At 40.0% G+C, this 25,852-nt stretch overlaps 1 protein-coding gene across 3 annotated transcripts in view; it reads left to right on the top strand.

Moving 5' to 3' along the window:
* Positions 1 to 25,852, top strand: part of LOC137116597 (protein kinase C-binding protein NELL1-like) — a 206,590-nt gene that overhangs the window by 69,105 nt on the left and 111,633 nt on the right. For 2 of the 3 annotated variants that reach the window (XM_067495587.1, XM_067495590.1), the window contains exons 8-12: positions 2,563 to 2,697; positions 3,608 to 3,710; positions 5,760 to 5,833; positions 9,984 to 10,083; positions 12,909 to 13,037. In XM_067495587.1, the coding sequence (XP_067351688.1) occupies positions 2,563 to 2,697; positions 3,608 to 3,710; positions 5,760 to 5,833; positions 9,984 to 10,083; positions 12,909 to 13,037 (541 nt within the window). The remainder of the gene's footprint in view (positions 1 to 2,562; positions 2,698 to 3,607; positions 3,711 to 5,759; positions 5,834 to 9,983; positions 10,084 to 12,908; positions 13,038 to 25,852) is intronic. The other variant, XM_067495589.1, reaches the window with a different exon arrangement.

Here is a 25,852-nt window from a genome sequence, read left to right on the forward strand (position 1 = left end):
GTGACTTTTTGTCCTCTTTGTGACCTCTTCAATAAGCCCATCTTGGTTGACTGTTTGCTAATTTTCTAACCAAATGACTAAATTTACTTTCTTCCCTCACAAAGAGAATGACAGATGGTTGTAGACTTTGCATAAAGGATGTAAATGACCGTAATTAATACTTTGTTTTAGAAAATGCAGGAACATAGGGTTACATATAAGAGGAGGTAGAAGCATTTAGGTGGACTACATCAAGAGATCAGTGACTGCAAAGTATTGGTAGGGGAGCATGTAGCCAGACAACACAGGATGGTGGCGTGTAAAATGACTCTGTTGGGGAGGAAGATGAAGAAGACTAAGGCAGAACGGAGGACGCATTGGTGGAAGTTGAAAAAGGAAGAATGTGATGTAGTTTTGAGGGAGGAGCTAAGACAGGCTCTGGGTGGTCAAGATGTGCTTCCAGATAACTGGACCACTACAGCTAATGTGACCAGGGAGACAGGTAGGAGAGTATTCGGTGTGTCATCGGGAATGAGTACATCATAGAGACAGCTCATGTTAGATGTTTTAGAGATAAAGTCAGAGAGGCCAGATTGAGGTGGTTTGGACATGTTCAGAGGAGAGACTGAATATATCAGTAGAAGGTTGCTGAGGTTGGAGCTGCCAGGTAGGAGGTCTAGAGGAAGACCAAAGAGGAGATTTATGGATGTAGTGAGAGAGGACATGTAATTAGTTGGTGTGAGAAGAGAGGATGCAGAGGACAGGGTTAGATGGAGGCACAATATTCGCTGTGGTGATCCCTGAAAGGGAACAGCCGAAAGGAAAAGAAGTAGAGTCTAGTATATGTACAGGTGAAATCCAGCACTGAACTATATATGTACTTTTATTAATCTGATCTGTAAAGTAAAGGCCAGCTAAGATACATGTTCAAAAACGTTGCTAATTAAGTCAGTTTGGCAGTGTGTAGGAAAGTAGGTTAGACAACAGTTTTTATGTTCTTTCTTTCGGTGTGCTGTCTGGACAGAGCTAATAATGATTTTATGTTATCTTATATAACATGCTAGAATGAATCTCCTGCCAGTTGTCAACTAACACACATTATTGCCATTACTTACATTTTAGAGAAGCTCTAAACTAACAAAGTCTTTACATTTAACATCATGTTTCAGAGTTTCAGTATTTGGTTGCTAAGGGTATAATATGATAATTGGTTGATGGCAGATGTCCCAGATCTGGATTACAAACACAAAGAATTAATTGCTTTTTAGCCCAAGACTAATTGGTCTCTAGCAGATTAAATTTATACAACTTTGATGTATCCTTCAAACATGCAAACAGACAAAAAAAATTAAAGGTAATAAATGCAACTTCCTTCTTGCTGTCCTTTGTGTGAGCTTTGTCTTCAGCTGTTATTTTATGATGTCACTCTTGTCTCTTAGCCTCATGTATCAACCTTAAGAGACAGTACATCCCTATTAGCCTCTGAATCCTTTGTGCTGTATCACTGTGCCATTTGATGCTCACGTTGTACAGGAAAGGTATTCCTCTGTGGTGCCTCAAGGCAGCCTCCCAGCCTTTGAAAAAGCATTTCAAACATTTTGTTTAAGGCTTTGACAGGACACCTCTCCACTGCTCGCAGCTCACACAGCTCTCCAACAGCCAGCTGGGACTCCTCTAAATGAAGTAAAAAGCCTGTGTGACATGTAGCATTTTTTTTTCTTTTTTTGCAAAGAAGCCTCTATCAATTTGCGATGAGTCATCTTTTTCTGACACCGTGGCCTGGACAGGGCTCAGGAGAGTAGAGGGGGTGGAGGGAGAGCGAGAGAGCAGGCTCAAGTGTCTTTAAGTGGACCTACATTTTCTGAGGTAACCTACGCCGCTCAGATCAATTGGACTTTTTGGAATTCCCCCTCCTTCCCGCCATTCAGACAGTACTCTGACGGTTTGTGAAGCCCCCGTGGGTCACACAGTACTTGGAATTTTATGAACATATAGGTTTATAAGTGAATTGCTACTTGTGTTTAACCAGCCAGTGTTTATTTACGATTAAAAGTGAGTTATGATTGATGCAGTGCGCTTTTCTGCACCCGTGTCTACTTGGACTTTGATGTATAGATGAATACAAACTGAGCCTTGACTGATGCTGCATTATCAACAGGATTTAAAAAAAAATAAAATTAAAAGACATTCTACTTATTAATTTACCTTAATATCTGTGTGGTTATTTTGGGTGATGTTGTGATAACTAAATATATGTTGCTAATAAATCAGCATGAAATAAGATGAAGAAGAAGGACTGATCGGTGTGTAGGTAAAAAAAAAAAGGGGGGGGGTAGCGAGAGATAGGAACAGAGATGTCAGTGGTGTCTGTCATTTTCAGAAGATTATAGCCTAAGGTCTGGAGCATGAACTGAATGATGATCACCTATTACTTTATATGCTCTTCTAATCAGTGGCTCCCAGTGGAGCACCTCTCTGTGAAAACGGAGCAGGGCACACCGGAGGGTGAGGGGGTCGACCTGTGAGTATACACACGCTTTTGATTTAGTTTTGCAACTGTGGTGATTCTGTGCTTATCCTCAGTTGAACTACGCTGAGTCCAGGTTGACCCAATTGGAGGGCTGTCACTGTGAAAGGACGTGCAGCGCCAACGGACTGGTTTACCGGGACAAGGATCTGTGGGTGGAGCCAGAGAACTGCAGGAACTGTGCATGTAAGGTGAGTGTCAAATCACAGAAGGTGCTTTGCTATATCCGCCATGTTAAAGGTACTGTATTGTAGTAAGTAAGAAAATGGCAAAAATGTGAATAAACCTAAAAGACCAATGATCAGAGTTATATCAGAATACCCTCTGATTACTAAATTGAACCAACGGTTTAGCAGGATGTGAGGGTAGATATTTATTTCCTGTAATTGAAAGTCCCTATCTTCCTCCTTCCCTGCCCCTGCCTGATTCAGCCTGCCCCCTAACAAGTGCCCCCTAATAAGCACTCGTACATACAGAGTTGGAAATGTGTTGAATCAGGCCATCCTGGGCCCTGGGGAATTAGACTTGCTGCATCATTGCACATCAAGCATAGGGTAGAGTTTAGTCGGTTTGATTTCCCCTCGTGGACATGCCATTAACTGATAACTGTGGCATCCTGAGGGAACAATTTCCGATGACTCATGAAATGAAGAGGCGCTCACAGAGAAAGATACAGTATCAGCCTTATAAATAAAGACAGTCCTTCAGGGCCTGAATAACTAACTACCTGCTATCAGCAAGCCGCTCGATTTCAGTATCCATCATCCATCACACAATGATGAGTCTGTTATCTGATTGTATGACGCAGCTTTTTTTGTGTGTGTGTGTGAATATCAGTGAATTTCAGTTTCATTCTAACCCTTTCACTGGGAATTTGAATCATTTTTGGTTGGTTTGTGTGGTGCTGACACTGGAGGACCTTCACCTATTCTGGGTTTGGCTGTGCCTGGCACACTGGATAATGATTACACATCAACCTGTATGTGTTACGTCTGTTTACTGTTTACTGGGTACGAGTAAAGGAAAGAAGTAACCTAACATGGTGCTTGCTTGTTTTTAGTTTTAAAAAAGAAAAGATAAAATTTCCTGTTTTCCTTACAGAATGGTGTGGTGGAGTGTCGCAGGATTTTCTGTCCTCCAGCAAACTGCTCGGAGAACTCACTGCCTGTACATGTTGATGGAACTTGCTGCAAAAAATGCAGACGTAAGTGTAAGCAGCAAACATTTAGACCAAAGCAGTCAACCCCTTCTGCTCGTGTACAAAAACTTCTTTCACATCAATGTAATTAGTTGATGACAACAACAGATAATGAAAATTCATATTAACCTTTTATTGCTCAGTTGTACAGCTCACTATCAATCATTTAAATACCACTACTTAAAGTTAAATCTGTATGGAGCTGCAAAGAGTACTTCTAGTTTTATCATTTCATATTACTTAGGAAAGACTAAATGAAGTTGTATCTTTTATTTTTATTTCTATACTTTAGTTAGAATGAACTTTGACCTGCAAAATACATGTACCAAGAATATCATCATATCATTCATTATCTATTGTGCAGTCTTAGTGATATAAGGAGCAGAGGGGGTGATGGTGGCTTTGCTGGATTCAGCAGTTTTTAGTTTCAACTCCCTATGTCCATATGTCGAAGTGTGGCTGGGCAAGACACTGGACCTTCCAAATTGCCTATCTGCAGCTGTTGCACAAGCCAGCGCTGGTCCTAAGCCTGGTTAAGTTGACGAGGATTGTGTCAGGAACGGCATCCATTGTACAAAAATTAAAAATTAAAAAATAAAATAGCTGGCGACAACGTGCTTAAGGGATAAATTGAAAGAGAGAAAACAAAGTGATAAAAGTATTAGAGCAGGAGGGATACTATTTATTTATGTTTTTTACCTACAGTACGTCGTGTTACTTTGAGGAATTTAGAATAATGCTTTTGAAAACAATAAAAAAAAAATCATAACTTAATAACTTACATTAGCTAATTACGGTCAGTAAAACCTGACTGCCACAGTCGTCATTTTACCCAACAAAGTTTGCACACAACACACTGTTTCTTATAAATATAAAGGCCCGGTCACATTGCATGTGGATTATGCAAATTCCCCATCTCACCCATGTTCGTTTCTGTTGAAACCAGAACAGGGGAGAAATTCAGGAATGCATTTCCACTGTGATCTTTACTCACCATTGAAAAGGTTGAAGTTAATATTCTCTTGTTACTTTACTATTTTTACCACTTGATCACACTAGGCTGCAAACCATACCCTGTTTAGCTTGTGATTGCTTTGATTAATATTTAATTATTTCCCGCGTCAGGAATGTGACATCACATCCCGTTTGTGAGACAAGCGTGGGTCCATTTCATATGATCAAAGTGTGATCAAACAGAACACATGAGCAGGGAAACTCGCTATATTCCCAGCCTCAAAGATTTACCTGTCAGGTTGTTTTACACATTTAAACAACTTACAAACATCTTAAATTCACGCCTAACTAAATTGCTTTTTCGGTATTTTGTGCTTCGTGGAGCTGATGTTCTGGTGGCACAAGGAAACCAGCGTAAACTATCAGTGACAGCAAAGATCACACTCAACTAGTTTACATGGGAACTGCGATGGCAGTACTATTTCAAGTATAAAGCACACAGGAGTCTGATAACAGCTCACAGCCTTGGATAACTGTATTTCTCTTGCTATACTGGAAAAACACTAAATCCCTGTGGTATAACCCGCCTTTGAATAATGCCAGCCCTCCTCTGCCTTCCCTCCACCCCTCCGCTCGCTCCATCTTCCTCCTCTTCCTCCCTTGTGAACATCAGAGCTCTGGCACAGATGAACAAGGGAGCAGCACTCCAGAGCTGCAATCGAGCGCTCCATAGTCCTGCACCCCGGAGAGGAGAAAAGCAGGACTTCATATCATATGCTTCATTTTCTATTTCTGCTTTATCGCCAGAGGAACACGCACAAGGGTCTCCTCTGTTGTATTCTTAATGCGCTGTTACATTTCCTCTACGCAGATGCACACTAGCCAAGAACAACTTTGTTTCTAACAGAATTAACTATGCAGAACATCAGGCTGGAAACATTTTTACAGACAATCTCAAAAGCATTTTTATTACAACTATTGTTGGGAGTAGCACAGGTGCTGGTATTAGCTGATGAATCGATCTATTTCTGGTGTTCCATAGATGTGCTTACCTCAGTAGAGTGATAGTGAAGCACTTCTGTTCTATTTTTCTGCCCACAGCAAAATGCAGCTACATGGGCCAGACCTTTTCTGAAGGCCAGCGCTTGTTATCCAAGAGCTGCAGGGAATGCAAGGTAAGCCTTCCTTACATGTTGCACATTTCTTTCTCCAACATTTAGCCTGCACTCTGCCATCAGATCACCATGCAGCACCTTTGTTTCACTGCAGACGTGTAATGATGGTGTGGTGTGTGCTGAATGGCCCAGTGTGTTACTTAATTGGCCAGCAGGTCTTATTAATTTTTCCCTGCTTCCTCCAATCTGTTCTATCTGCTGTTTTTTTCCTCTTAAATAGCAAGATAGCAGCATAATTAGAATAATTTATGAACAGCAACACAAAGGCCTGATTGGAGCTTCATCACTTTGTGGAATATAATTAAAGTCATTATTTCAGTTCGGCATAGAAGAGAGGTGAGCCTTCCTCACTCAGAAGCCATTTATCTTTAAAGACACAATTTTGAGAAGAAAATTGGTGTTTTATGAATGTAATTGCTTACAAAGAGCCACACAGTGGATTCATTGATTCATTATTAGCCCTCAGTGACCCTAAAACATTGTTATATTGTTTGCAATTTTTGTTTCAAGCAATTAGAGCCATCCTTTACACCTGGGTGTGGGCACTGCTAAATGACCAATTTGTCTACAAATTGTTTTTAGAAGGGGCCCAAGAATGCTTTATTGTGAGGCTTTCAGGAGTCCTTAGTGTCATTGTTGGAGTTCGTGATGAGCCATAAATTTCCGCTTTGTGTTTCAGCCTGAGCGTGTGAATTTTCCTGATATCTGCATGTTACAATTAGAAGAAAGTCTCTGGTTAGCACACAACTTTCCTTCTCCAGATAACCTCTGTGTTCTCTCGCCTTCACAGTGGGGGAAGTGGGAAAAGCAACAGTGAATATATGCATTAACATATGGAGAGGATAGGCAGAAGGAATGGGAGAGAACGGGGGAAAAGAGAGTGAGGGCCGCATCAAGCTATTTTTAGGTCATCGTCAGCTGAAACCATTTGTGCTTTTGCATTTTTAGAGCCACTGAATACAAATTCTTTTTATCTTACCAGTTTTCAAGCATGTTCTTAGTTAGCTAGTTATTTGCCACCTGGTGAGCCACTAGTCATTTCAGAGCCAGGTCACGTTTACGAACAAACACCACCTGAAGAAATTGTATCTACACTTACTGTAGGGCCAACTTTAACTTAGAACAGACATTGAGGTAAAAACCTTTTTTTGAATTCCCATTGTCTTTCTAGTTCTCTTCAATATTATTTGTATTTAGCATGGTAGCATGTTGACATGAGAAACTAGAAAGGGAAACCTCCAGCATATGGTCATAACCAGCTACTACTTACATTCATACATATAGTTATGAACTGAGTGTGGTAACGCGCCCATTATGGAAATCAATAAAGGGAACACTGGGTTGACTGAAGGGATTGTTAAATGTTCAACTCAGAACTTGTACTGTAAAAATCCAAAAAGAGTTCCTACCTTCAGGGCTTAACATTGACACTATATTTTAAGTAATACTTCTTTTTTACACACTATACAACTATAATATTCTAACCTTTTATTTTACCTCCAAATCAGAAATATATTGATGCAAATGATATGATTATAATGACAGTGAGACACAGGTGAGAATTAAATGATTTCATTTATGATCAGTGTTGCTTTTGAGGGTACTTGAGGTAACTTTCCTTGTGTCAAGATGTGGAATAGCATTTCATCAAGGTCACAGTGTTTTTCTGTGTTGCAAGTTGCTTTCAGTTTGATACAGTATCAGGTGTTTTTCGAAAAACAGTTTTGAATACAAACATGTCCCAAACACAAGCAGTGGTCAGAGCGAAGGTGCTCTGCGAGACTACTGTTGCCTCTTAGATGCTGTGGCTGAGGGGAATCACTTATAGTGCTTTCCACATGTTTTCAGTTGTTATAAGACTTTCACGGTCATGCTTTGTTAACTTGTGGATAATAAGAATCAAGCAGAAATAAGATGTCTGCACACCAAAAATCAGCTAAATGACTTCAATATAAACATATACATTTATAAATAAATGCTGTGCTACCAATTCTTTGTCGTTTGGGATCTTTTTATTCTTTGCTTTGACTAGAATGACACTGTATTATTGTCATAATCAAATATTCAGTTTTTGCGCACTTTATTCAGTTGTACTCTCACTCTGTTGCTATGAATCAAGTATTGCTTTTTGATCAAAAGAAGAAAGCAAAAATACAAAATATGAGCTTAGTTTGCTTCATAAGTTATAAATATATATTTTATGTTTTAAACTTTGTTAGAGTGATGAATGCATCACCATGGGTCCTTGGAACTTGTGGTTAATTCTTTTTAGACTGCAACAAAACTGAATTTAAATTTGCAATCACTCAACCGGTGGATGGGAAAGTAGCAGTTTTATAAATTATGTTCTAACGTTGCTACAGCCAACATTTAAACAGCCATTTATTAAACCATCCGAAAAGCAACAGTAGCATTTATTTAGAGTTTTAAATGTTCTATACTAGCTTCCATCAGAAAGAAAAATCTATCTGGTTCTTTAAAACTTGGCTGCTAGTTGCTCTAAATTTGTCTGTCTACTTGTTTTTTAGTCCTGGACTGGTATCAGACAGTGGGATTATCAACTTCTGCTGCTAAAAACCAGCGCTGATGGACTTTTTAGCTATCAGTTTTGTAGCGCTGCACACTGAGTGATTATATTATATGAATCAATCATTTGATCCTCTGTTAATCTAAAAAAATTTGATTAGCTAAGCTTTAATTGATTATCTGAAAGACTAATTAATTTGTAATTAAAGTATTAATCAGTGAAAGAAAAAAATTGTTTGATTAAAGGCTTATGGTACAAAGAAACTGCCCTAATCAGATGGCACAGGGAAGCAGTTGATATGGTTCTTAGAAAAGCTTGACTTTGAAAGAAGTTGTGAAGGAGAAAACATCGGAGGGATTTGAGTCAATATCTTAGTCCTTGAGAGGCGTTGAGGGGACCACCTGGGCTCTGACATACCAACGAGGCTGCGGCTGCTGCTGCTGCTGCTGTGTGTCTCCATTTGTTTTAAAAGCCCAGGGGAAGATGACACATTTTTATCTACCTTTGTTTCCCTTCCGTGGAGGCATGTATCTACACCTTAGCTACTATCTACATTCTTGCCCTCTTTGTAAATGCAAGCAGCATAAACCTAGCCTTTATATTTCATCTTGTCTTTTGAATGTGATGAAACCAGATATATGGTTTCTGTTGCTGCCTATGTGAAATCCTTTCCTGTTTAAAGCTAATAAAAATAATATAAAAAGATCCCGATCTTTCTAGTCCTTGAGTACCCCTGAAATGCTTGTTTTCCATCTAACCCTCCACTATGCACTGCTTACTATGTCTGACTATGTTTTCACTCAGTCAGAAGCTGAAAGAGACCAATTCACTTCATCTTGTTAAGATGGTTTCTTCCAGGTTCTGATTGACTGATCCCACCTGATCCAGTTTATCAGCAGTGGGTGGGTGGGAAAAAAAGAAGCGCAGGGGTACTTGAGGACCAGGGATGAGAGCCACTGCTCAACTTATTGAGAGTGTGGGAGACCAACCAGGCAGGCAGAAGGACAACAGGGAGATTGTTTTTCAAAAGGAGTTTTTATTTATGCAAATAATGAAAAACAATTTACAAAAGCAAATTACATTCTACGTCCATAAAAGAGGTCAAACAAACTTAAATGAACGCCCCGAGGCACGAGCCACTTCCTGCAGCTCTGCTTATCATTTGCTCTGGCCCAAGTAGATGTCACACTAGGAACAAACAGCAATAATTAATAATGATAAACTATATTAAATATTACAATTAATAAGATTTAAAAAAGCACCCTACTAATGAAAACTAATGTATTGTCAACCATACAAAATAAATGAAATATACCATATGGAACAAAGACTTGATTTATTTCTTATCCTCTGACCAACTTCAAAATAGGATATTTAAGTTGAACATGAAAAGTAAACTGAACTGAATTGAATTAAAGTTTACATTTTGCCACTACTAAGTAGTTTTACATGCTGTATGGCTATGTTCTAGCAAGTACACTAATCCTATTTGGTTAATTTTTGAAAAAACAAAACAAAACATAAGATCCAAGGGTTGAAAGAGTTGTTTCTTTTAATACTTACACACGTGCACACATTTGAGCGCAGCACTAAAATTGTCCTGTCCTGTCTTTTCGTGTCCAGAACGGCCTGATGGTGAAAGTCACAGAAACTTGTCCAGAACTCAACTGCACCATCAGTGAACAGATCTTACCAGATGGCAGGTGCTGCAATGTTTGCAGAGGTATGTCTTCTTCCTTACTGCACTCTTCTCAGATGCATGAATCACTACTTCTGTGGAGATGCACAAACCAATTCTGTGCCACTGTGAGGAGTAAACATAGCAGTCTGCTGGATGCTGATTCGGAGTACGCTTCTGCAATATTTCTGTCCCTCTCCCTTTCCATCCAGTTTGAATGGTTCTTGGCTGGGATACCTATCAGAGCAGATTGGTATGTCTGCTACAGAGCACCTGCTATGCCAATTTGCCTCAACCTCGCTGCTTTGGCAGTGAGGTACTACAGGGTAAATAGCCACTAGTAATTCAGTAAATGCATTGAATAAACAAACTGTAGGAGGCTGTCAGCTATAGAGCCTTAATGAAAGAAACCTGGGGCAGATTCCGAGCAAAGGAAATTGCGCTCTTGGTTAGGCAGATAAACTGCGGGCCTTAGATTCACTGCATTCAGAAGAGAGGAGGATGAAAAGGTGGTAAATGAGAAGGCAAAGAAAAGACACGTTTAAGGGAAAAAGTGCGAAGAGAGGAGGGAGATTAGAGAGTAAACTTTAAGAGTTTAAAACATTTTCACCCTGCATAAAAAAGCGCAGCCTATATCATTATTTAGAAAAGAGACAATGTGTTTATGCCGTATTTCTGCTATTTACTACGATTGTCATGACCCAGGATATAACTGTTAGTGTTGTCATGTATTTATAAAGTCATAAAATTCTATCTTCATTACAAACCACTGTGCTGTGTTTTTAAATCTAGAAATCTTCCAACATATTAATCTGGTCCTTTGACTTTACTCCCTGGATATTTTGTATTTTTATTGTCTCATTGGTACATGACCACCAACACAGTCCATTGCACTGAGAGGGAAGATAAAAAGTACAAAGCAGAGGAAGAACAAAGGGATAAGAGTAATACCTGTGATATGTTGAGAGGAACATAAGGGAGTTTGACAGGAGAGAAGAAAACAAAGGGTAGGAAAAGAAAGATAAAACTTCTCTTTAAAAGAATAAAAGGGAGGAGAGCGAGGATGGTGTAGAAATGTATGGTAAAATGAAGACAATTGAGAGAGGAGAGAGTAGACAAGAGCTGAGTTTAGACTGTAACAAACAGTTAAAAAGAGACACTATCTCTCCCAGCCCAATTTTTTAACTCTCTCTCTCTGTCTCTGTCTCTCTCACATAGTCACACACAAACACACGGCCGCTGAAGCTCAGAGACACTCGTTATTTCAAAATCATCTCCAGGCCTCTTCTCCACTGTGTGACTCAGTACTTTGCCACCACTCGGAAATGTCGTTTGAATTTTCCTCTGAATTTTGCCCCACTTGCAAAGTCCTCCCAGTCACTCTGGCTCAGTTAAACTGGTAATTGCACTATTGTCACAGTGTTTATACCCATTTGCTGCAAAGGACTCATGCCTCTATATTGTAGTTCAAAAGGCAACTGCAACAAATCACAAACCCTACTGCAATTCATTTTTCTCCCGTCAGTGGTATTTGTGCTGCACTTTACCATGAGCATACAGATGGACACACGTGCACGTTATTTCCTGTGTAATCAGTCTTTTAACATGTCTGTGGGGTGTAGCTGTGGACGGCAGAAGGGTTGGAAGGAAGAATAATGCACACGCAGCTTTTTTTCTTTCTCAGTAACGGCTCAAAGCCTCTCAGGGCTTTTATGTGCAGCCGGTCTGTCACTCATTACAGAACGTGATGGGAAACCTCAGCACATACCCACTGAGTGGGAGACAATCATTGCTCTGTCTGCCTGTCTGTCTGTCTTCTTTCTTATCTGTCAGACTCATTCTCAGTCCATCCGTCCATTCTTCAAATTGCACTTTTGCACATGTGCAGGATGTCAGTTCGGTTGGATTCAAATTTGAAATGGATTGGTACTGTGACACACAGGAGGTGCACGGTAAAGTTTGCGGCCAACACTTCAGGGATTCAGGTTAGATTCCAAGTAGCACCTTGGCACAGTTGACCATGTTTACAGATGTGAATGCTGACCTTGTTACTGTAGTACTGAGTCCTGCATACCTGATTTCCATGCAAGGAAACACACACTTCTTGTAACCTTGAATGGTGGTTATAGAAAGTTTGTCCATTTTGCTTGAAAGTGTGCTGGAAATAATGTTTTTACTGTACCTTGAAGACATTTTGGTTTAAAGGATTGCCTCCACTCTAGTTTAATGCTTGCTAGTCTTAAGTTTGGATTATCTTGTTTTTTTTGTTCCGTAGACCTCCAATGTTGTCCAAAAATTATAAAAAACATCTCTTGACCCAACTGAATGACAAAACGTGTGACCCAGTGGAAAGGTGTGTCACTTGTGGACAACAAGGAGATCTACGGGACAAACGAGCAAGATAATCCAGACTTAAGACTGACAAGTATTAATAGTGAGTAGAGGCTAGGTATCATTGCTGGTTTAGCGTTGAAAATATGATGAATTTAGAAAAATCATCTTTTAAACTTCTCATTGGCAGTACAGGTGTAGTGTAGAAGTAGAAGCCGTGTTCACATAATTTACACTATAATATTCAGACATGCTCCTCATGTCTGTTGTGTATGTATGCATTTTTGTATTGTTTGTGTGCTCTAATAAAATTCTAAACTTTTATTACTGCATTAAATCCACTGCAGCCGTAAACTTTATACAGCAGGCTTCTTGTCATCCACAGTGTTATGGGGACAGGAACAAGGTTGCTTGTTTGTGCATTTATCTGCTTTCATATCTCTCTATAGTTGTGTGTCTGTACACAACTTTTCACTGCCTTGACTGAGCAAATTTAAGGACAAACGTAAATCAAAGCTTCCTTTGTTCTTCTCTTTCAGGTTATGACTTTTGTGTAGAGGGACTTATTTGTGGAGAAAACTCTGAGTGTAAAAACCGCAATACTAAAGCAGAGTGTGAATGCAAGAGCGGCTATGCCTCCATCCACGGGGATTCTACTTACTGTGAAGGTAAGACTATTCTTTACCAGGCTCAGACTGAGCGGGGGCTCATGTGGCTGTTTCCTAATATTTATTAGCTCAGGATGTTAAAACAGGTATGGGTGGCAGAGTGCTAGTGTTTAAAATTCAGTGTTCATTTTTGGGAGGATGTGGCTGTAGAGTGAGATTTATGATGAGCTAATATTTAACACACTGAGTGTAAAATACGATTATGCATGGTTATAAGGAGAACAGGTTTTGCTCTAAGAAAGTGCTGTGGTCTGTTATACTGGAGCAGTGGTCACACAAATCACATGGATTTGTGATTTGGTAGAAAGATCTCTGAAAAAACTGATGAGCTGATTTGTGTTTTATTTGAAAATGTTACTAATGGTAAGAATCATGATGAGTGTTTTGCTCTCGCACTTATTCCAAGTGGCTTTGGCTAAAAACATTGAGCCCAATGAATGTAATAAGATGCAACTAAGAGCTTAGAAGTGTATATGCTTATAACAGCATTTGTGAGTATTGTTTCTAGAAAATAGGTACAGTATGAAGTCATTGTGTAAACTTATGGAAACTAGACTTGTGCATGTTCCATGAAATTGTTACTCATATTCAAATAAACTTACAGTGGAAAAGCTTCTGTTATATTTGGGATTGGACCCTAGCTCTGTAGGGTCTTTACGCCGTTCAACTGTTCCTGGACAACATCATATCTGAATTTTCAGGCACAATGTGATAATCTGGATTCCAGCCTCTCGAAAAAAATTCAGTCAGGCCAAAGACTGTCAGGGTGTTTCTGTTTTGGCAGCGTAAAAGCCTTAGTCTGTGGGCGCCGGAGGCCCAGAACACTCACTGAAGGAGCTAATGGCCTTATTTGATTAAGAGGCTTGGGAGCGGCAGTCAGAGGATTGAAGGATTTGCTCGATGCTTGGTGCAGTTGTCTTTGGGTCGGAGCCACTAAACACGCTAAAAGCGGTGCAGCCAAAAGCCGTCCAGTCTGTCTGCCTCTGTTTGATCTGCATGGTAAAGAGGTTTACACAGAGCTCGGCTTCAATCCACAATAGTCCCACGCAATATAAGTGAGAGCTGAGAAACGTTGATTGTTAGATCAACTATGTAAATTGAGGAGCCACGGCTCTATTGGTTATGATGGAATTATCCATGTTTAGGACTTGCTCCCTTAAGGCAGCTCAAACTTCTATTGTAAATGGATTAACTGCTATCCTGCTGTACAGTGTGGTGATATTTGACACGGCTTCACTCTCACCTCAAATTTAAATGGGCTAACGATATTTTTTACATAGAAAACAAGAGTAATGGCATGTTTTTATTGTTAGTGTGTTGTTTAATTGGAGTTATTGGAGTCTGATGGGATGTCACTGATTTCCTAATAGATGTTTTACAGAGCCCATGATTTTCTCCTCTTGTGTTTTATAAACAGGAAACTGTCTAGCTGTGGCTCTGAGCTGTCATTAAACGTGACAATTATATTCTTATAAATAGTTTAATGTGGAGCTGAATGATTGAATAGGAGATTATTTACTTGTAATCAAAGGACTTTTTGAGCAGACACCAGAGGATTTAAAACAGAGCCCAGTTTGAGCCTTCTTTCCCACATTCAGTCACATTTTGGTACTATAAATACTCCCTCCCTCTCTTCCTCTCCGTATTTCCAAAATATCCTCAATGGGATGTTTAGCTGGGATATTGGCCTCTAGTCTGTCAAAGCTTCCAATAAGTTTAGAACTGGCCATCTTATGAGGTGATGCATTGGCCTTTTCATTCCTCTTTGAACACAAGTTGACTTTTATTGACTCCTAAAAGTGCATTTGTGGTGTTCCTAACTTAACTTCCTAACTAAAAATTACAAACATCTGCAGTGGATCAATAAATACAATAGCTCTCTGAACCTCTAGACTAATTCCATTATGATCATTTCTAAACAGCGTTATCAGTTCCTTGGAAGATGTGTTCAAAAAACAAAGCAAGTTGAGCTGAACCCTTCAGCATATACAGTGCCTGTGCTTTTCACTTCGACTGATTTATGAAACTGAGGAGAAGAACTTTGATTTGTGACATTCAAAACCATCACGCAGAAACTGCAAACATGTAGAAACACCTACATACAGTAGGCACACACTAATGACGGTCTGTGTCTGCCTAGCTCGCCTATCAATGTTCCTGTGTTTATTTATCCCGAAAAGAAGTAACAGTGCATATGGGCTGACATCTTTTTTGATTCATGAGATAAGTCTAGTTGGAAACACCGCTCACTGTACTGGATGTTATGACAGTTACTCCTCCTCTCTCTCTAGCTTGGGAAATACTTTCAAATCTTGGAAGAAGCCTGGGTGTAGGCAGTGGTTGCTATTGATTGGTCTTGACTTACTGCTGGTCTGCAGGCTTTGCCACGGCGAGACACCTCAAGCGTTATAGGCAAGGCTTCAGTCCCGCTGAACTCCTCATGAAATGTTTCCACTGAAGGTCATCACCGCTTCCTGTTCACCACAGAGATACCTAAGACCTTTAGCTTTCCCTTCATTTACTTCTTTCATACCCATCATTCTCGGTGAGCACAACATGTTTCACATTATATACACAAAAGCTCATCAGAAGCAACGTTACAGCTACATTGCTTATTTGTCATATTTTAGTTAAAATATTTAGTAAACCTTTTACTCTTAACTGTTTTCTTGAACTTTAGTACATCTGAGAAGTTCTGATGATGTTGTAAACGGAAAAGTCTCCTCTTCCCTTTTTGTCATAATATTTTGAATGATTTTGCCGTTTGTGCTGATTGTCTTTAATTTATTTTTACTTAATTGAAGATAAGATATGCAATGGAGAACGTTCTATAAATGTAACTACTATAAGTAGAAATATTAACAGAAACATTACTGGGGTTTTGCATTATGGACACTGGCACTCTAATACAGTATGTAGGGAAATTAATTAACAAAAAACACAGATCAAAAGAAAATTGTGTAAATGTGTATGAAGTGTAAATTTGACACCAGTCACCCAATCAGAAACATGGCCTTGGAAGTTAATCTTGTGTTCATGTAGTTTTATGTGATCTACCAAGCAGATAATAATTTGATATTTTGTATTATATCACTGACACGTCTTCCCACTTTCCACCTCACATTTTCCAGTATACAATCTAAGATAATCTATTAGTGTGTTGTGAAACAGAACTATCAGCTGCTTAATATATTAATCCTGTGAGACTACTGTGAACACTCCATTGCTGGTGTTAAAGCACTAATTATCACCGATAAAAAGCACTAACTATATTTTGCATGTGGCTTTGTCAGTGTCACACCACCTGATGCTGCTCTGTTCGAGATATTTTCAACGTTTATGTTAATGGGCTTATCATAGGCTTGTTATCCTCACCAGCTCTTGTTTATGCTGTCAGTGATATTCTTGGAGTCCCAGCAGATCCACTGTACCCTACCTCAGCTCCAGGGGACACAGACATTAACACATGTTGTTTTGCTGACAGCTTGTTAATCGTAGCCTAGAAAAAATGTCCTGTGTTGTGGGCTGAACCAAATCACGAATAAAGAAAATGCTAGACCTGCTGATGTTGAAGAGTTGCATCAGCTAAAGACAAACAACATAATTCCTAGCTGAGTGCTGCGGGACCCTCATCCCAAATGGCTGGTTGGTACCACAGAGGTGGCCCTGTGTAGCTTTTTTGTTCCGTTGAGTATGAAATCCCAGCATGGGTCTAATGTTGAACCAAGTGCACATAGATGGTGCATATCTTTTCTACATTGCATATGGTCCACACCTATATATGGGCCTTTTTTCCGCAGTATGCCCAAACGATCTCCCACCTTGCATGGGGTTTTGGTATATCTTATGTGCACTTCCTTCATCAACACGCTGTGTCCTTGGACATGTTTATGGCTGAGCACATTGGGGAAAGTCGGCAGTTAGTAAGAAGCTCAACACAAGTCAAGTATTTTCACTTATGCAAAATTGAAGCCTATTTCCATAGAAATTGTCTGAGGAGGTTACAGTGGAGATTTCTCCTGCTGTTAAGAGCCCTCCTGGGTCATTCTATCCACATTAATGGCGGCATTAGCACCTGTTGTGCTCTATAACTCTTCATCAGCTTTTAAGTAGAACCAAGGCTGGTTCTGCCTTATTTTCAGTAAAAGCTAGTTATGTTTCATTACTTTATCAGCTGTGGGTTTTGTTTAGAGTCGCTAAGTTTAATTGGGCCTAATTAACATGCAATTGATCAAATATGCGTTATGGCTCCCTTTCTACTTCACAGTTCTGTCAATCACTGTAGGGCTACATTCTTCTGCAGTTTTATTTGGCTTAGAGAAAACAGTTTTTTTACCAAGGGTAATAAGATTAGAGCCCAGTGTGAAACCTATCAAACCTAATAGCACAATTTCTGTTTGTTCAGGCCTCTTTCATTTAGCTCCGGAGCAGCTGAACTCCATGGGTTCAGGGACTGACTCTATGATTTGTCCCCTTAGCTAACAGGCTCTGGGGAGGCACTTGATGATGTCCCTGATCTCCAGTCAATCTCTGCTGACACCAGAGCAGATTTCAGCTTTTATTCCCTTATTTGCCTCTCTCTCTCTATATCTCTATCTCTCTCCTCCTCTCTCCTCTCTCCTCCCTTTCTCTCTCTCTCTCTCTCTCTCTCTTTCTCTCTCTCTCTCTCTCTCTCTCTATATATATATATATATATATATATATATATATATATATATATTCTATTATTCACTGCTAATGCAACGACTTTGGTGCTAATAGCATCAAAGTTAATGCAACTGGAGGCTTTGGTTGATATGTTGCCAGGTTGCGGGTGTTGCAAGAGGCAGTCAATCAGTCTGCCTGTTTATAAAGACCATTTCATGTATCATGAAGAACTTTACTTAAAAAAACATAAGCTGTTTAGAAGCCAAATGTTGTTTTCTAAAGAAATTAAAAAATAATGTTCAGTGCACTGGTCTTCAGCTCCAGTGGTTCTATATGCTTTTAGTATTATTTTAATAACACTGTATTGCTAAAAAAAAAAAAAAAAAAAAAAAAAAAAACAGTTGCTGGAGAGCCCTCGTTACATTGAGTTGCATTAAATAAAAACGGTCAATACAATGACTCAGTCCCCCAATTGTTGGAGCCATAATAATCTGTTCTGTGAAGTGTCTGAGTCTGCGAAGTGTTTTTTTTTATATATATATATCTCTAGTGGTCACAAAAGACAAACAAGGATGAGAAACTGACAGCAGTGACATTTTTTACAGAACAACTTGTCTTTCATCCACACAACAAACAAACCTGAAAAGCTGTTATATAAATCACACTATTTAAACAGCATGATATCGAAAATAGTAGCGGTAGAAATTAAACAAATAGGGCCACTAGTTGCTTGATAATGTTTCTTATTAAGGACTGGATTTAATCTTTCTAATATCAATGTGTCCTATATTGTCAGAGACCCCTCAGTGTGCAATAATTTACTTAATTTGATTTTATTTCTGTTTGAGTCCTGCTTATGTGAACCCCTGGGAGGTAACTAATGTGTACAAAACAATCCTACTTTGTTGATTATCTAGTTTTCTTCCAATAAATAATAGATACCAATGTGACAACCATGCAATAACAGACCTATTATTTTAGACTTATGTAGAGATTGAATATCAAGACTAGGTAATTTAATATCGTAACAATCTAATGCATAACATACTGGAAAAATATTTCTTATCTTGGATGAAAAAAGTAAGATTTTACCACCCTTAAAATAAGATTTTATGACTCTCAGCTTACTTTTTGAACCGAACAACTGCTCACAGCTTTACAAGAACCTCTGCTTTTTTTTTGGAAACTCCAAAAAGATGAAAATGTAGAATGACAGATATAGAGTTCTGGTCATGCCTAATAAGACATCACTGTGGACTGGACAGTGATATTTTTCTCATTAAAGAGATTTCAAATTAGCCATTTATCACAAGGTCTATTTTGCAGAGTTTAATCCTTTGAACATAACAATCTAAATTCTTATTCTATCTTTCCAGATTAGGAGGGGTGTTGGCCTGTTGGGTTTTACAAATGAATACACTGACTGACAGACAGTCAATGGGAGGCTGCACTTACAAACAGAAACACAGACAGATTCCTGGGAGTGCAAACCTGCAGGAATTGTGTCCACAGAGGTTAGAAGTGAGCAAACCAAGGGCAGCATCTGCCTTCAGAGCCTCCACAGTATGGATGAAGGTGTGTGCGAATTCATGTGTGTTTGTGGTGTGTGTAGCTTGTCCTGGGCTTTCAGATAAGCTCAAAAAACAGGATGTGTCTCCACGCAGAGTGCAGCACCTGCCCTTATGCTACCGTTAATCTGCTAAAACTGACAGCTTCTGCTTACTTCTGCCTGGTGAGTCTGGTCAGACATAACAACAAAAGGAGCTAAAAAAAAAAGAAGAAGGGAAATACACAACTTTGTGTCACGCAGCTTTTACTCAGATGACTTTAAAAGCCTAAATGAAAACAAATAGAATACATTTGGAGGTACAAGTGCAAAATTATAAGATCATTTTTAAGTTAATATTGAGAAGAGCTAAATCTCTAAATGTCAATCTCTAAGAGTTTTAATGTGAACTGTCTTTATCTTCTGCCTTACCTCATACTCTGACTGTGGCACAGCTGTTTCTGTAAACACCAACAGACAGTAAATAAATTAGGTTTGAGTACTATGATCAGCAAAAAATGCAACCGCAAGGGGGCACAAGCCAGTGTCTTCTTGTGCCAGTCCCAAGTCTGGATAAATGCAGAGGGTTGTGGCAGGAAGGGCATCCGACGTAAAACACATGCCAAATCAAACATGCGAATCGTGACAAAGGCTTCCATACCGGATCGGTCGGGGCCCGGGTTAACAACGACCGCCACCGGTGCTGTTGACCTACAGGGTACCGGTGGAAATTGGACTACTGTTGGTCGAGGACGAAGAAGAAGACGAGGAAGGTGTGTTCGTAGGCAGAGAGAGAAGAGGAAAGCTAAGAATGTAGGACTGACAGTAGGGACTTTGAATGTTGGTACTATGACAGGGAAGGCTAGGGAGTTGATCGACATGATGCAGAGAAGGAAGGTGGACATACTGTGTGTCCAGGAGACCAGGTGGAAAGGTAGCAAGGCTAGAAGCTTAGGAGCAGGGTTCAAGTTGTTTTACCATGGGTCAGATAGGAAGAGAAATGGAGTAGGAGTTATATTGAAAGAGGATTTTGTGAGGAATGTTCTAGAGGTGAAAAGAGTATCAGACAGGTTGATGAGTCTGAAGCTGGAAGTTGAAGGGGTGATGTTCAATGTTGTGAGTGGTTATGCCCCACAGGTAGGATGTGAGTTAGAAGAGAAGGAGAAATTCTGGAGTGAGTTAGATGAAGTGATGCAGAGCATCCCCAGAGGTGAGAGAGTTGTCATTGGTGCAGATTTCAATGGGCATGTAGGTGAAGGGAACAGAGGTGATGAGACTGTTATGGGCAGGTTTGGTGTTCAGGACAGGAACGCAGAAGGTCAGATGGTGGTTGACTTTGCAAAGAGAATGGAAATGGCTGTAGTAAACACTTTCTTTCAGAAGAGGCAGGAACATAGGGTGACGTACAAGAGCGGAGGGAGAAGCACTCAGGTAGACTACATCTTATGTAGACGTTGTAATCTGAAAGAGATCAGTGACTGTAAAGCATTGGTAGGGGAGAGTGTAGCCAGACAACACAGGATGGTGGTGTGTAAAATGATGCTGGTGGTGAGGAAGATAAGGAGGACTAAGGCAGAGCAGAGGACGAAGTGGTGGAAGTTGAAAAAGGAAGAATGTCGTGTAGTTTTCAGGGAGGAGCTGAGACAGACTCTGGGTGGTTTGGAGGTGCTTCCAGATGACTGGACTACTACAGCTAATTTGATCAGGGAGACAGGTAGGAGGGTACTCGGTGTGTCATCTGGAAAGAGGAAAGCGGACAAGGAGACTTGGTGGTGGAACGAGGCAGTTCAGGAGTGTATACAGAGAAAGAGGTTAGCTAAGAAGAAGTGGGACACTGAGAGGACTGAAGAGAGTAGACAGGAGTACAGGGAGATACAGCGTAAGGTGAAGATAGAGGTGGCAAAGGCCAAACAAAGAGCATATGAGGACTTGTATGCTAGGTTGGACACTAAAGAGGGAGAGGTGGATTTGTACAGGTTGGCCAGACAAAGAGATAGAGATGGAAAGGATGTGCAGCAGGTTAGGGTGATTAAAGATAAGGATGGAAATGTATTGACAGGTGCCAGTAGTGTGATGGGAAGATGGAAGGAGTACTTTGAAGAGTTGATGAACGAGGAAAATGAAAGGGAACGAAGAGTAGAAGAGGTGACTGTTGTGAAGCAGGAAGTAGCAAAGATTAGTAAGAGTGAAGTGAGGAGGACATTGAAGAGGATGAAGAGTGGAAAGGCAGTTGGTCCTGATGACATACCTGTGGAGGTATGGAAGTGTCTAGGAGAGGTGGCAGTAGAGTTTTTGACTAGTTTGTTTAACAAGATCTTGGAGAGTGAGAGGATGCCAGAGGACTGGAGGAAAAGTGTACTGGTACCAATTTTTAAGAACAAGGGAGATGTGCAGAGCTGTGGCAACTACAGAGGAATAAAGCTGATGAGTCACACAATGAAGTTGTGGGAAAGAGTAGTGGAAGCTCGGCTAAGGGCAGAGGTGAACATTTGTGAGCAGCAATATGGTTTCATGCCTAGAAAGAGTACAACAGATGCAGTATTTGCTTTGAGGACGCTGATGGAGAAGTACAGAGAGGGTCATAGGGAGTTGCATTGTGTCTTCGTAGATTTAGAAAAAGCGTATGACAGGGTGCCGAGAGAGGAGCTGTGGTATTGTATGAGGACGTCTGGAGTGGCAGAGAAGTATGTTAGAGTGGTGCAGGACATGTATGAGAGCTGTAAGACAGTGGTGAGGTGTGCTGTAGGTGTGACAGAGGAGTTCAAGGTGGAGGTGGGTCTGCATCAAGGATCGGCTTTGAGCCCCTTCTTGTTTGCTCTGGTGATGGACAGACTGACAGATGAGGTTAGACAAGAATCTCCATGGACTATGATGTTTGCAGATGACATTGTTATTTGTAGTGAGAGCAGGGAGCAGGTGGAGGAAAATCTAGAGAAGTGGAGGTCTGCTCTGGAAAACAGAGGAATGAAGCTTAGCCGCAGCAAGACAGAATACATGTGTGTGAATGAGAGGGACCCAGGTGGAACGGTGAGGTTACAGGGAGCAGAGGTGAAGAAGGTGCAGGACTTTAAGTATTTAGGGTCAACGGTTCAGAGCAACGGTGAGTGTGGAAAAGAGGTGAAGAGGCGAGTGCAGGCAGGTTGGAACGGGTGGAGAAAAGTGTCAGGTGTGTTGTGTGATAAAAGAGTATCAGCGAGAATGAAAGGAAAGGTGTTCAAGACGGTGGTGAGACCAGCAATGTTGTTCGGCTTAGAGACTGTTGCACTGAAGAAAAGACAGGAGGCAGAGCTGGAGGTAGCAGAGCTTAAGATGTTGAGGTTCTCTTTGGGAGTGACGAGGATGGACAGGATCAGGAATGAGTACATCAGAGGGACAGCTCATGTTAGATGTTTTGGAGATAAAGTCAGAGAGGCCAGATTGAGGTGGTTTGGACATGTTCAGAGGAGAAACTGTGAATATATCGGTAGAAGGATGCTGAGGTTGGAGCTGCCAGGCAGGAGGTCTAGAGGAAGACCAAAGAGGAGATTTATGGATGTAGTGAGGGAGGACATGAAGTTAGTTGGTGTGAGTGAAGAGGATGCAGAGGACAGAGTTAGATGGAGGCACATGATTCGCTGTGGCGACCCCTGAAAGGGAGCAGCTGAAAGGAAAAGAAGAAGAAGACTATGATCAGCAAAAAATAAACACAAAAAACAATCATTTTTTATTGTCATTTAATAAAAACGGCTAAATTTGGGAAAATTAAAGACAGCCCTTCACATCCTAGATATTCTTCACAATCCACATTGTATTGTGTTCGTCTTAGGTTCTGTCTTATATACCAATTTTCTACTATACTGTTATGGCACAAATAGTTTTATATTATAATATAAAGAGATTATGGCAGGATTGTCTGGCAATTGTAAAACAAATGAGACATTTGATGTAGCTTGACTTTGTTTAAAACTACAGGTTAATTTTTTCCACCTATTTCCAGTTCACTTACTGTATTTTTTAATGCATTTTCAAGCATGTCTGAAGTTAAATGTGCTGCAGTAAATATAGAAGAGTCTAGCCCTAAAACCCCTGTAGCTATTGTGGCTGATTTGAGATCAGACTGTTGTAGTTCGGTGTCACACAGGTAGCCATCACATTTTTTACCCACTGCCATGCCAGGCCTATTTCTTCTGGTTGGGCACACAGCAATGATCTTTATCTGATGGTTGGTGGAGGTCCTCCAGCTCCCACTTCGTCTTTGCAACAAGCTTCAAAATTATTGCCTTAGGGTGTTGTTTTTGCTGCAGTGAGTACGAAGTTCTAGCTGCAGAAGAAATGGAGTCGTTTTTTTCATCACATCTTAACCACTACAACCTGACAGACTGACTCACTGCTTACTTGTCCATCAACCAGATTCTGACTTTGTCAGCCCAAAGCAAATTTTTTTTGTGAGAGATCTATTTCTTGTGTTAATAAAAGGGCCTACTTTTGCCCTTAGTGAGTGGGCTTTATCTTATTATAGTAACACATTGTCTGTATAGCGTGAGTCGTTATTTTACAATAGCAGCACTGGTGTGCAGCATTCAATGACAGTACAGAGTGTAGGTTATCCGTGTTTTGAAAACTCTCAGAGCTCTGTAGGGTTCAACTAAGGTATGAACTGAATTTTGACTCAAAAAGATTCCAATAACATTCTGTACGAGTGTTATAGACTTTGACAAATGATGACATTACATCACATGGACATGCGGAGAACATGAACAGATCTTAACCATCTCGATATTTTACTAATATCAGTTCATAACAATATTCAGTGCACCATTCATCCATCCTGTTGTCTCACATTTGGTCCTTCATGCAACTGTAGGTACCTGCTTTGTGAATACAGAGTATGTTAAAATTTGTTTATCATCCGCCTTAGACCAGCTGTTTACTGTGAACTAATGCCATCCAGCTAACACAGACTAGCTTATCTACTAATATTTAGCTTTTAAAATCCTGTTAAGTGTCAATTCGTACAGCTGCCTGTAACACAGTCCATCTCTTAAAACTACAGGTATTTACAATGCGGATTTTATCTACAATGAGTAGTAGCATAGTGGACTAAAGGAAACAAGTTGTAATGTAATAGCCAGATTGTCATGCTACCAACAATTTGTGTCGTCACCAAGCCCCCTTGAATCCGGCTTGTGCTGTGGGACTGTATTAGCATTACTATGATGCATCACTTAATTCACACTGGCCCACAAAGCAAATATCTTATACACAAGTAAATGACTAAATTAATTATGAGTTTGGTCCTTTTGGCCAAGTATCATCTGGAAAGTCTAGAATAGTTATTGGATTTTTTTATTTTATCAAATTCATTTGTTTGGGGATCCAACAGGAAATCAGCCAGCTCACAAAAAACATGGAAGTGTGTGGAACAGAGCAGTTATATTGTGTGTCTTTTGAGTATGCAGCAGTGAGGAACTTTCATGGAAATAAAATAGGCAGCATCTTGTAATCCAGTGCCAAATTCTCCTTACACCCTCCATGGTCAAGATCGACAACATCCGCCTATGGTCCAGCCCACAAAGCCCTTACTAGACAATTTAACATTATGATTAAATATCCTGTCAAAAAGAAAATCCACCTTTTTAACCACCTTCAAAATTAACAGTGCTTTGTATTTTGTTTAAGCTACTTCGTGAAATGTTTCTTCACATTTGTTCAAACATTTCTTCACACAATTAAACTATTCAGATCAGTCCAATTAAGACAAAAGCTTGAATAGTTTTTTTGTCAATTTTAATATGACTCTGTAAATGCATATGTAGAAAAAAAATAAAGAAAATACATTTACAAGGCATTTCAAATGGTTCATACGGTGTCAAGTCAATTCTATTAATGTTCTCAATGCTGCTCTGATGAGAGCTAATGTGATGTACACTGAGAGGCGTAATGCAAAAGAAAGTGACTTATTGATTGGGAGCAGTTTAGATCATCCTCATTTGTCCTTATTCATCCTGAGATGATGGGAGCAGCTGTCTCTTGTGGCATTGGAGAGTGCCGCTGGGCGAATTGGCTTTCACTCAGTGGCATTAAAGTGTAATTGGCTGTGTGTGTACTTCTGTGAATCAATCAGGTTCTCTGTGGGAACTCTGCCTCTGCCATGTTAAAACAAGGAAGTAATGACAAGGAACGAATAAGCAACAGTGGCTGTACCTCCTTAGTTCTGAAAGAGTGAGGGTGTTGAAGTGATGTTAGCAGTAGGGGAACATTAAAAAGCATATCAGGCAGGCACTTTTTTTCCCCTCACAAAGCATGTATTTAGCAATTAGGTTAAAGCCACAGGTATTCTCACTAGCACCTAAATACACAGGATCGTTATTGTTAGAACAGCAACCCCAGTGCTCTTGATTATTATTTATTGCACAACATGTCATATTGAACCTTAAATGCCACCTCGTATACAGTGCCCATGAATAACATTCATCTCCCCTGCAAGACTTCCCCCTTTAACTTTCTTACATTGAGTCATAGTGGATTTAATCAAGTTTTTTGATACAGACCTCAACAAAGTATTTTAAGTATATTACCCACTTTAAAGTGACACAGATAAATTGTCACTGGAGCCGCCAAATGGCTTTAGAAGTCACACAGT

Source organism: Channa argus, chromosome 2, assembly GCF_033026475.1.
Source record: "Channa argus isolate prfri chromosome 2, Channa argus male v1.0, whole genome shotgun sequence".
In the NCBI taxonomy this organism is placed as follows: domain Eukaryota; kingdom Metazoa; phylum Chordata; class Actinopteri; order Anabantiformes; family Channidae; genus Channa; species Channa argus.